The following is a 13,886-nucleotide window of genomic DNA, read 5'->3' as shown; positions in this document are numbered from 1 at the left end:
AGTAGGCTAATGCCGCTACAAGGCAGCACTCGCACCCGCAAAGTGGAAAGGGATTAATATAAGTTGCAAAACTTGTTTCCCAATCCACTATAAATAAATATGTTTAAACTAAATCAGAGACTCAGTTATTTTTTACTACATACCTTTGAAACACTCAAATGTGGCAGATGGATTTTATTTTACATTCCTTTGTGTTTTTCTATGTGGTAATGTTACACTACTGTCTCAGGTTGGCGCCTTTTTAAATGTTAAAACCTGTTGCATTTTTATGCACCTGTCCTAAGTCAGGAGCCTATTGTTCAATGTTTGTTGTTTGTTGTTGTGGTTCATACATGTTTCTCATTTTTATATAGATTAGACTGTTGGTTTTCCTGTTTGAATTGATTTGCACTAGTCATTTTGGGGTCATTTATAGCTTGCTGTTCAGTGTGAGTCAAGGTTCAGGCCTTTAATTGTTGTGACTCAGATGGAGAATTGTCTCATACCACATATTCTTATTTATATCCTTGAACCACTTTAGGGTGGCAGGAGGATTTTATTTTACATACCTTTAAACCACTTTAGGGTGGCAAGTGGACTTTATTTTACATACCTTTGAACCACTGCAGGGTGGCAGGAGGACTTTATTTTACATACCTTTAAACCACTTTAGGGTAGCAGGAGGATTTTATTTTACATACCTTTAAACCACTTTAGGGTGGCAAGTGGATTTTATTTTACATACCTTTAAACCACTTTAGGGTGGCAAGTGGACTTTAGTTTACATACCTTTGAACCACTGCAGGGTGGCAGGAGGACTTTATTTTACATACCTTTAAACCACTTTAGGGTAGCAGGAGGATTTTATTTTACATACCTTTAAACAACTTTAGGGTGGCAAGTGGACTTTATTTTACATACCTTTGAACCACTGCAGGGTGGCAGGAGGACTTTATTTTACATACCTTTAAACCACTTTAAGGTAGCAGTTGGATTACCACCACTGGATACACATTTCAGGCTTTTGGCAGAGCCTGCAGCAACAAAATCATTGGGGTTATAACCCTCTATAGTAGGTCTTCCGGGGGGGTCTACAATATAAAACACATATTTACAATGCTATACCTTTGTTTATTATCTGTGCTTCATGGTCAATGTTATTTTACTAATTTATCGTGGTTACTGTCATTGGAAAAATTCTATAACAGCTTGACATTGAATTTGGTTACTGTGGATTCATTTATTATTAATATGTGGGTACCAATTTTGTGGATTAGAGAAAACTTACATGTTTGTGGATATTTAATTTAGTGGTTTTGCCAAAGTTTACATATAGCAATGTATAAGCCTATAGAAAAGCTGTCATTCATAGAACATTTAATTTCCAGATAAACCAATGGTTAAAGGTAACATTCAATGGTAATGTATTACTCATCTTACTATCACAAACTTACTAATATGATTTGGTGGCAGTCATTGTTGACTTGATATAAAACATACTTACACAAAACACTTAGTTCTATTGTGCTGACCACAGTACTGTAATTAGCTGCCTGGCACATAAACAACACAGTAGGCTCCTGGTTTGTTAGGGTAACAGTTAAGGTTGATGTAGTGATGTAACCTCCCTGATCAGAAGCTTCCACCTGTTCGTTAGCCCCAGCCACGGTCAGTCCTTTAGACAGCCATGCTAGATTAGTTGGAGGGTTAGTATTTGAGGATGTACATTTGAGTTGTATCTGCTCTCCTGCCTTCCCTAACTTCTGTCCTGTGATGGTCACAGACTTTGGAGGAACTGAAACAAACAAATGTCATTTATACTCAAATCAGTCATCCTAGTGGTGGTAATTGATCCCTGGACTGATGGAGGACTAGTCAATCATTTCAGTCAAGATGTGTCTAAGGTGAAAAAATCATAAAATAAATCATTGAGTGTTGAAAAGTAATTTTGTTATTCTTGACTCTTTGTTTTAAAATCACTGAAATAGTCAAATGTAAGCCTGACCAATTGAAGTCAGCTTTTGGACAACACAAGTTTAAAACATAGACAAAGTCTACAGGGAAAAAACCCTGAAAAGGTCAAATGTAAGCCTGTTTTTCGTTTCTCTCTTTTGATATAGATTCGCCTGTTGGTTTTCATGTTTGAATGATTTATGTTAGTCATTTGGGGCCTTTTATAACTTGCTGTTCGGTGTGAACCAAGGCTTTTTGTTGAAGACCAAACTTTAAGATATAATGTTTTTTTTTATAAAAATTGTGACCTGGATAAAGAATTGTCTCATTGGCACTCATACCACATCTCTTACTGACTGATAAAACCATATCCATTTCTGGTATCCTTGGTCATGGTTCAATAGATGACACTTATCAAGAGGAAATAATCCTGATCTTCATACAAATACTTACAATGGACAACAAGAGTGACTTGTGTTGTCAGAGGTAACTGTGTTGCCTGATTGGACGATTCACATCTATAAATAGCATCATTATCTAAAGGATCAGCAGTAAATGTCAACTCATTTGTAGATTTTCCATGACCAATACTAAAGGAATAGTCTAACTTCTTATCATTCTTAAACCAAACAACTTGTGGAGCAGGATTCCCTCCTACTGACTCACAGATCATACGAACTGTATCCTTTGCTCTTACAGGACTCTTAGACTGGTACCCTGTTATAATAGGAATGGCTGGGGGATCTGCAAAATAAAAGTAAATGAAAAGATATACCCTATTCAGTTTTGGATTTGGGGATATATTACAGAAATGTGAGATGCAGATGAAAAACTGAAATAGAGACAATTTACCTTTGCTTTTGTTTTATTAATTGATAAATTATCACATGAAGCTTTCTTTTGCATTAGACTAAGAGTATGGTGTCTGGATAATTGTATTTTAATAGATCACACACAAATCACTTGAGTAAGGCTTATCTGCCCCTGGTTGCTTACTACTAGCTCTATCTATTTGAACCTATATAAAACGGCATAGAATGGGATAGATATTATTAAGGAATTTTCATGCCATAAGTAATGGTATAATGGTAAATCAAAGTTATTAACCTCTATCGAACAATTATTGTAGAAGAAATTTACCAAACAAATAATTTTTCATAAATTCTTCATTTGGTACCAAAGCCATATCAATAAATGAACATTATAAAAATCCTCTGAGTATAAATTTTCTACAACAACAATAAACACAATGTTTTCATATGAAAGTTGCTTTCTCCCTTAAATCTATAACAGGTCCAATGTTATTTTACTATTGTCTTTTGTTTACTTAGATTTAAGATTTATATATACACTTACAAAGAATATTAAGTGTCACCATAGTCTGTAATGTTGAGATTGTGATAGCTTCATGTGTAGCTCTACATGTGTATACTGCTCCTTGTTGCTCGTTCCTCAGATCTCCTCGTATTGATATCACACTTTTTGTGTTCTCCCTTTTATCAACTGTGATTGGTTCAGTAGTATTAATGATATTTGTGGTAACAAGTCGTCCATTTTTATACCATTCTATTCCTGCACCAGGTCTGGCATTCTTAGCGTGACAAGTTAACTGTAGTAGCGGTGTGGATTCATTCACATCCACTTTAGTACCATTACTATAGCCATCAATCTCCACAATGTCTGGCGGAACTGAAATTATTATCATTAATGAATTAAATGGAGTAAAGCTGTAAACTTAGATCTCAACTGCAGTATATTTACTGTTCTTTTTCAGATATATCCAAAAGGTTTGCAATGTAGTTCACTGTTTTAATAGTGAAAGCCTTACTAAGAAAATAATCACCTGTTATTGTCATTGTAGTACACTGTAGCTCTGGACCATGAGCTATTTAATTTTATAATAATATAATCAGCATAGTTTAAGCTCTGAGAGAAGCCTTGGTAGCTGTGTGGTCTAAGTAGCTGAACTACTATATAGATAGTCAGTCAACACTGTGGTTGTGTATTAGAATCCCATATTGGTCAAGTGCACTTGACTCTAATCTCAATGGACTAGGATTGTTAGTTTGTTAGTTTTCCTACCAAAGGTCAGATGTTTTCTCAATGTACTCTGGGTTCCACATAAATAAAAAGCTGATCACCACAAAAATAGCACAATAGTATTGAAAGGGGCTTTCAGCCCCAATCAATCAATAAATCAATCAAGCTCTGTATCTATCTTCATCAACATAATATCTACCTGATTTTGTCAGGGTAGCTCAAGCTCTGTGCCTATCTTAATCAACAACAGAAGCTCTGTATCTATGTTTAGCATTATAATTACATGTACCTAGTATTGTCAGGGTAGCGTAAGCTCTGAGTGGAGGATTGCCATCACTGGGTAAAACCTGGCATTCAAAGCTTCCATCATCTGACAACTGAGTATTGACAATATGTAGATTAAACTCATTGATGTCCCCATCTGTGTTGGTTATAACAGAATACCGGGTAAAGGCAGGAATACTAGGATCAAATCCTGAAAAATAAAAGTGGTATACAGATTATATATAGGATACTATAAATTCATTAAGTAAGTTACAACTAGGAATATAAGGTCGAATCCTGAAAACTCAAAATATGTAAATTTGATGTCAGATGATGACAGGTAATATACATATTTGTTGTTATGTGATAGTGGATTGTAATTTGCAAATTGAAAACCACAAACATCAATGTTAAGGTCAAAGGGGGAATGTTTGGAATAGATGTGTGATTTGTCAGTCCCATCCTGCTGCCTAAGTTTTCAAGGAATATTTGATGGAATACACAGCATCAATCAATTATTACAAATTTTCTACCCCAAAAGTGTGTTTCTGCATTGTCATTTCACTGAACTAATAAGTATACACTTTTTAGGGGGCAGCTGAAGCCCACCTCTAGGTGTGGGATTTGCTAACTGTGTTGATGACCTATTGGTTGTCTTCAGCTGTTTTCTGCCTTTCGGTCGGTTGTTGTCTCTTTGACACATTCCCCAATTCCATTTTTAATTTTATAAGCAATATGAAATCATTTGCAGTATTAATAAGGGTCAATACAATATGGTTTAGGAATGCAGGGTGACTAGGTCCAAAGTTTTTATGCATTTCCTTAATTATCCGGTGATAAAATACAGAATGTTGACAACTTTCTCTAAATAATAAAAAGACGGACTAATAAATCTACTTTGTTTAATTATAAGACATCCATTCTTGTTTAACCAAGGATTGGATTGGATTGTTAACACCATAAATATAATTCCCCTCAATTCAATCAAACTTCTGAAACATTTAATATCACTTCACCTGACGGCAAGATCGAGGGTCAAATTCCATTCAAGGAAAAATATCACCTTGGTAACTGTAAAATGTTTCAATATGTAGTATTTAATATCTTCTTGTCCTAAGGGCTAGTAAGGTTAGATGTTTGATCAGATTTCAGGGGGAAGTTAAGATTTGAAGTTTTTTGTTTTTTGTTTAATACTAAAAATATGCCTGAAGAAATGAAATAATTTAATTCTGAAACCATCTACTGTGTATTCATTTTTATTTGTGGAAATCTAATTTAGGTTGATATTGTCGGTAAAGAAAAACCAAGATTTTTATGTTCAAAGAGTTGTATACAAATGTACAATTTTCCCTCAATTCCATAAAATGTGTCCTTACGGAAATCAATTAATGTTAAGTTACAAATTCATTTATATAGTTATACAAACATTTTCTATATTTATATCTAGATCTTACTACACCTATGATAATGGCATGTAAACTGATATTCCTAGATTTCACTGACTTATGAGGGCCCCAGACACTCATAAAAAGACTGTTAGAGGTTAGAGCAATCTCAGACCCCACGTGTTATTGACAAACTCCCAGGCTAGTTGTACAATCAAGTACTGCAGTGGACAGTAATGGTCACTATGACACTGATTCCTGGGTTATCTATATAACTCTCAAGTGTGCACTGATTCCTGGGTTATTTATACAATCAAGTACAGCAGTAGACAGTATACGTAATTGTCACTCTGACACTGTTAACCCGATTATTGGGGTATCTAAACTCTCCAGTGTAACCAATGAGTAAGATATTCAGTTGTTTTTAAGTTGCACATATTTTCAAAAAGTGCTTTTTACAAAGAGTGTAGTCTAAGACAAAATACACTCAGCTTGGCTGCAGATAATGACACTATTCCTTACTTTTCAAAACAAATTGTTTTTCTATTAGAAATATCTTTTGACCAGAGAACCATAACTCATTATTGATTATGGATTATGAATTATTGATAATGGATAACATTATATCTCTTGTCTATCTTTTATCCCTGACCTTGATCACTGTGTAACCTTGAAAAGAAAAGTGATGCAATGTATCCTTATAATGATATTGAATGCATTGTTAAGAATCTAAGTTGGTAAGTTTTCCAACTGTTTTCACTAATCTGTCAGCTAGTGTTTCACTTTTTAGATCTGCAATGAAATTGAACCATTCTGTTAGAATGATAAGATTGTTAACAGTAAGGAAGGGTGTCATGTGTAAATAATTAATCGATAGATGCAGTTTCACTTTCTAATAATTAGTATAAATCATGTACAGTTATAACTTATCACTGTATCAGTATTTGACAATATCTATCAATTGCTATTCTATCACCTCTTATTTCTTGTACAATTTAGATTGTAAATGCAAATGGCATTTTTGTGTGAATACTAACAAAGAAACCTAATCTATTATTTTTTTTTAAAACAAAATTTATGAAAATTAGCTACTAGTATTATGATAGGCTTTCAGAAAGTTGTGGGAAATATTGGTCCCAGCTTTACACTTTTCTTGCTACAAAAAGAAAATTCGTATATTTACTAATTATAATGGGTTATCTCCACTTACATGGGAAAGTAAAAAAAAAATCAAATCATATAAAAAGAATACCTATTTAATAAACAGCTGTATCATGAGACATGATACACCAGGCCTGTTTTCAATTAATAAAGTTCAATGACTTCTGAATGTTATATTAGAAAAAAACCAAAAGGGAGGTTATCTTAATAGAGTTTTAATAAAGTTTAATGAAAACTGCTAAAAGAACTTAGAGATTATTATCTGAAATGAAAATTACCCCTTTATTATGAATTAAAAATCACATAACTGGGAAACGTAAAATCTAAGACTTATAAAAATCAAATGGGAGCTTACAACAATAGATATATATATATATAAACAATTTACCAAAGTTTCATGGAAACTGCTGAAGGTATTTTCGAGTAATTGTCAGAAAACTGGAAAAAAAATCCCCCCTTTTTTAATGAATAAACAATAAAATATAACTAGTAAATATAAAATCTGACATTTATAAAAATTTGTGAGATAAGTATTTTTCATTTTCTAAATTACACAACATCTACTGGTCGTTCCATCCCTCTCCAGGTTAACTCTTATATGGACTCCTCATATATGAATTTACTGGTACTATAAACATGATAATAGCCATTTACTATACTGACAAATCAATCATTGTACAAGCCTGGAATCAGATAAACCTATCACAATAGGAAGTATATAGCAGTGAACCCACAAGATGCCTAACACCATCACTCCTATAGTGTGAATGGAGAGAGAATACATTATTGTATACAGAAACATCTATACATGTATACTGACAATTCAATGATTGTACAAGCCATCAGTATAAACCTATCACAATAGGAAGTCTATAGCAGTGAACCAAACAAGATTCCTAACACCCTCACTCCTATAGAATAAGAATAAGAATAAGAATAAGAATTTTATTAGTTTGAAATCCAAACAATAGGATTGTTACTTAAATACACAACAAAAAAACAAACAAACAGGCATATTAAAATTACAAAACGATAGTCAATAAACAGTTACACTACAAACATGTAGCATTGAAAGAAAAACAAAAACATAGATCAATAGTATTAATTATAATACTATTTTTGACAGCATGCCTCCTCTTTAAAGTTATGTATTAAAATATTATGCTTATGTATCAAAAAATATGTTATAATATACATTACACAGTTCATATATTGATATTATAATTGTTTCTCTCATTATACATTTCACTTATGTAGTTAACAATGATAAGTAAAATATCACATTCTTCGCAGGAAAATATAAAATCAAATTTATTTTCTTCACTCATGGAATTAAAACAGGGGACAATATTAGAAATTTCATTAAACATTTTGATCCTAGTTTTATTAATTTCTGAACATGTAATGATGAAATGAAATTCATCTTCCAACTCTTTATGGCATAAAGGACATATTCTATTTTCTAGAGCTGTTTTGTTGTATCTTCCACGTTCAACAGCCAACATACTATTACTTATTCTTATTTTAGCATAATTTTTTGTAACATTTTTATCTAAATTCAATAAAAGGTACTTTTCTAGTTCATACTTAACTTTAAATTTTCTGTAGGTTCTTAGTTTATTTCCATTTATTGAATTTTCATCATTAAAGAGACAATTTTTCCAAAATATAATGTAATTTTCATTGAGCTTCTTCACGACGGCTAATAGTAATCGTTTTTTAGAGAAGGTACATTGATTTTCCCAAACATGAGTGAAATTTAATTTTGAAAGTAGCATTTTAACTTTTGAAGCAAATCCATCATTTAACTGCTTGTTAGCTTTATAAACATTATATAATAAAGACTCATTTTCATTTGACTTTAAAATATGTAACCAAAATCCTATAGAAGACTTAAGGGCCTGTATACCAATAGGGTACATTCCCAATTCAGCTAATACAGCTGTATTTACTGCCTTTGAATTAACATTTAGAAGACCTTTCGCAAATTTGATTTGGAGTTTTACTGATTCCATAGATAAATATTGAGATTCAAGAGTTTTGTTGTTCTTCACAATATTTAGCGACCATATCTCACTACAATACAGTAATATTGGACTAACACAAGAATTAAATAGTTTCATATGGGAAGAAACATCCATCTTATCTGAGTAGAGTATTTTTTTAATACAAAACAATGCCTTAGAAGCTTTTTTACATAGGAGATTTACAGCATTAGTGAAAATTCCTGATGGCTTGAATAGTATACCTAAATATTTATATTCTGTGCAACATTCAATTAATTCATTATTCAATACAAACTGGTCTTTTGTAAGTTTTTTACCACTTTTATTAAATATCATTGTTTTTGTCTTGTCAAGATTGACAGTCAAGTTCCATTTTTCACAATAAGTATTTAACTTGTTTAGACAATTTTGTAAACCTTCTGAGGATTCTGAAATTAATACTAAGTCATCAGCATATAAAAGACTAGACAATTTTATGTCATGTAATGTTACAGGATCACATGTGTTATCAAACATTGAGGTTAAATCATTTATATAAAAAGAAAATAAGGTAGGACTTAGAATGCAGCCTTGTTTTACTCCAACTGAGGAAGGGAACATATTAGTAACGCCTTCAGTGACTTTAACTGCAAATAAAACTTCTTTATACATATCTTTAAGGATATTAAAGAATGGTCCATTTATGTTATATTCAGCAAGTTTGTGCAACAGAGCTTCTCTATTTATAGTGTCAAAAGCTTTTTTAAAATCAATAAAACATGCATATATTCTTTTGTTTGATTTAAAAGCCTTATCAATAATAGTTTTTAAAGTTAGGATGTGATCACTAGTTCTGCATCCTTTTTTGAATCCAATCTGTTCACGACAAATAATATTATTAGTTTCTGAATACTTTTCTAAACGGTTATACAAAACTCTTGTGAAAAATTTTCCTAAGCAGCTAGAAAGTGCTATACCTCTGTAGTTTGAGGGGTTATTAAAACACCCTCCTTTGAATACTGGTTTAATATAATTTTCTCTCCATTTAGAAGGATATATGCCAGTAAAAAGAATTAAGTTAAATAATTTAACATACATGTTGACGTTCATAGTACAAGATATTTTTAACATTTCATTTGTTACTCCATCAGAACCACATGCTTTCTTATTTTTCAAGGCTTTCATAGCAAGAAGCACTTCCTCTGCAGTTATCCTAACATTTAGTTTTTTGTTGCAATTATTCAAAAATTGATGATCATCACATGATTTAAAACCAGAATTTTTGTCATGAGTAGTATTCATTAGATTTTTGAAGTATTCAAACCATTCTTTAGCTTGAATGTTTGAACTAGGATCATTCAATTCTTTTTTCTTTAAAGTTTTAACAGTTTTCCAAAACTCATCTGAAGAATTATTTGATTCCAAAATTTTTGTCAGCATTTTATTTCTAAATTGTCTATAGTTTTTCCTTATTAATTTGTTAAGTACCTTTTTTTTGGACATAACTTCTAATCTTAGTTGCTTATTCCATGGTTCTTTACACAATTTCCTAGTATGGTGTTTTAAAGCTCTAAATTGTGCTTCACATTCATTATTATAGTAGGGTTTTTTAACTTTTCGGAATTTACTTTTGTTATTCCTGAGCGTGGATTGTTTTGGACCAAGAAAAGCAGCATTATACAATAAAGATGATATATTAGAAACATTTTCATTAATTTTTTCTTCTACACTGGACAAGTTATTTTGAACAGGAATTTCTGCTAAGTTTTCTATTTCAGAAATAATTGGTTGGAAGTCAGTTTTTAATAAGTTTAATTTAAATGTATTTTCATATTCATTACTCCATTTTATGCACTTTAAAGGAGTTTTTAAGTTTTCTGGGGGTTGCCTATTTATTTGAGACATGATATTTACTGTTATTGGACAATGATCTGATACTGTTGGGTCAAATTTATTTATTGAAAAATTTATGATACTTGGCAAGAACCCGGAGCTGCAAATACAGTAGTCATCAATAGAAGTTCCATTATGATTAAAAAATGTAATTTTTCCCTTGGAATCTCCTAAAGTTCTTCCATTTAAAATTCTTAATTGAGCAGAAATGCATAACTCTATTAATTGTTTACCATAACTGTTGGTGTTTTGTGTTATCTCAGTACTTCTTGATTTAAGCACAGCATCTGCTATGTAATTAATAGGTAAAAAATCATCTAGACTGTCATCAATTTCATTTGTAATATAATCAGACTCACTAGCATTGATATGGGCATTCAAATCACCAATTAAAGCAATATTACCCTCTAAAGAAAATTTGGTAATATCTTGCTCTAGTTTTTCAAATATTTGTTTATCACAATTAGTTCGCATAGTGTATGATGAGTTACTGGGCGGTATATACATGGAGCAGATGAATAGATTTTTCTCAAAGCCAAAATAATTTTTGTCAAGTTTAAACCACATCATGTCACTCATTGTTTTATCAATTAATTTAACACCTTGCAAAATTTCCTTTTTAATAAAAGTGGCTAAACCACCCCAAACTCTATTAGTTTTAGACTGTCTGCAGTTAGTAAAACATTTGTATCCATTATAAAATAAAATATCCTTTGAGGAGGCATGTGTCTCTGATAAGCATACAATATCAGATGTCATTATATCACTAAAATTTTCATCATCTAGTTTACATATCCTGTCTCCACTTAATTTTCTAAATAAACCATTAACATTACATGAAGTAATTGATACATTCCTTGACACTTTAATACACATATTTTTGAGTTACAAAACAAATAAACAAACATCATGAACAAGGATAGGGTTCTCATTAACCTAATTATCTAATGCAATTAGCAAATGTATAATTCTTTTAAAATAGATCAATTGTTCATTGTTGTACCACAATGAGATATATTTTGTAATAGTTATTAATTAGAACTGTTTTATTCATAATAGAATTTTAAATTAAAGCTTGTAAAATAAACAGCTAGAGTTATCCCTCTTTACCTAGCAAATAGATCAATGACTAAGAGAGAAAAACAAAAATATGAAATAAATTTACTAAGAAATCTAGAATTTACATCTTTTTAATTCTTCTATCAATGTAAAAAGAAAATGGGACTTTAAAGTATTTTTTCCCTTACTTAAAGTACACAAGACCCTCTGGCCTAAATCAACATGTATATATTCACAAGTTTGCCTAAATCAACATGTATATATTCACAAGTTTCTTAAAGTTAAAAGGAAAAAAACATTCTTTTTAACAATAACTATTATGATTGTTTTCACACTTTTTGTGCAATGATTAAGAATTTAATGACAATTAAATACATTTGCAAATGCAGATGCAATACTGGTCGCTAAGTCAGAAATCTGACTTTGGCTAAGGTCTCTATCCATTTTATGTCTGTATGATTGGTTGTATTGAGATGTACTGTTGTCATAATTTCTGTAGTTGTTAACTTCTCCATCAGTATTGTATGAATTGTTGTAATCAAATGATTTTCTTGTACTATCATTTCTGTAATGGTTAAGTTCTGTCTTATCATCTTGAGTATACCAATTATTGTTATACAATGGTTTTCTAGTGTTATTACCCTTGTATTGGTGACTTTTATTGTAGCCTGTATTGCTGAATCTGTGGTTGTAATTGTCCCTGGTACGTCCTCTATAGTTTGTACTGTGATCAGACTGACTCACTCTCTTGGTCTCTGATTGCCTTTGTGGAAACATGGTTTTTCTTATATTTCCAGCAAGAACCGCAGTGCCTTGATATATAGACAAACGAATGGAGTCAGTGTACAAATTTTCCATAATATCTCCATTGTCAGCTGTGAAATTATTATTTTCACATATCAGTAGTTTAGGTGTTGTTGCAAATTTAAACTTTATCATTGCATTCAATGCTCCACTCTTTCTGTTTAACGAGGTGTATTTAGTTGGGATAACTAAAGAAAGCACAACACTATTTGCTTTACCTAAAGCTTTGTTTACCATTTCTTCATATCTAGGGAATATATCTTCACTCCTATAGTGTGAATGAGAATTAATTACTGTATACAGAAACATCTATACATGTATACTGACAATTCAATCATTGTACAAGCCATCAGTATAAACCTATCACAAATTAGGAAGTCTATAGCAGTGAACCAAACAAGATTCCTAACACCCTCACTCCTATAGTGTGAATGAGAATTAATTACTGTATACAGAAACATCTATACATGTATACTGACAATTCAATCATTGTACAAGCCATCAGTATAAACCTATCACAAATTAGGAAGTCTATAGCAGTGAACCAAACAAGATTCCTAACACCCTCACTCCTATAGTGTGAATGAGAATTAATTACTGTATACAGAAACCTCTATACCTTTAGGTGCACACCATTATATCTTTATGTATGTTTGTTAAACCTATTGGTGAAATGCCAAACTTCTCAACTCAATTACTCTCCTTAAAGTGTTTTTAATGATAGAAAATTACAACTGTACAATACCTCAAATTACAGTGGAAACTTTAGGAATAATACAGGAATTCTTGTAACTAATTATGTTGAAATCAATTGGATTCAATTTATGTTTAAAAATTTGAAAATATATATAATTTTATTCTACAATAAATGTTTCGAGTGGTCGTGTGACAGGACTTGTGGATTTAATTAAAGTGTATAAGATATGTTAATACACCTGGTTCGGCAGACTAAACACCCCCACTGATACAACAACACCTGCAAATGGAATTTAACTTTTTATCTACCTCTAATATTTGCTTTTCCAACAGGAATCTGTAAAATGTTTACTATATTCCATCTGGGGTTCATTGAATAAGTTTGCAAAATATTTGCTTGCATAATGATTAAATATAATAAACACTGGAGTTAGTAATAACATACTTCTCACTAACTTTGAGATCCCTCCTCAAAAACAACATACAAAAAGCCTCAATAAAAGGATCAACCCTCAAAAATAACACACTAAAGCCCCAACAAATTTAGGATCAACCCTAAAAAAATAACATTCTAAAGCCCCAACAAATTTAGGATCACCCCTCTACAATAACATTACAAAGCTTCAACCACTTGTGACCCCCTCAATATATTTACGAGCCTCAACAC

At 31.5% G+C, this 13,886-nt stretch overlaps 1 protein-coding gene across 1 annotated transcript in view; it reads right to left on the bottom strand.

Annotated features, from left to right (window-relative positions):
* Positions 1-13,886, bottom strand: part of LOC134722247 (synaptogenesis protein syg-2-like) — a 56,398-nt gene that overhangs the window by 22,111 nt on the left and 20,401 nt on the right. The window contains exons 4-8 of the mRNA XM_063585856.1: positions 4,262-4,447; positions 3,289-3,621; positions 2,386-2,676; positions 1,484-1,774; positions 945-1,070 (exon numbers count right to left, since the gene is read on the bottom strand). Coding sequence (XP_063441926.1) covers positions 945-1,070; positions 1,484-1,774; positions 2,386-2,676; positions 3,289-3,621; positions 4,262-4,447 — 1,227 coding nt within the window. The remainder of the gene's footprint in view (positions 1-944; positions 1,071-1,483; positions 1,775-2,385; positions 2,677-3,288; positions 3,622-4,261; positions 4,448-13,886) is intronic.

This window comes from Mytilus trossulus, chromosome 6 (genome assembly GCF_036588685.1).
Source record: "Mytilus trossulus isolate FHL-02 chromosome 6, PNRI_Mtr1.1.1.hap1, whole genome shotgun sequence".
Classification (NCBI taxonomy): domain Eukaryota; kingdom Metazoa; phylum Mollusca; class Bivalvia; order Mytilida; family Mytilidae; genus Mytilus; species Mytilus trossulus.
Note: the sequence above shows the minus strand (reverse complement) of the source record. Positions and strands in the feature narration are given on the sequence as shown.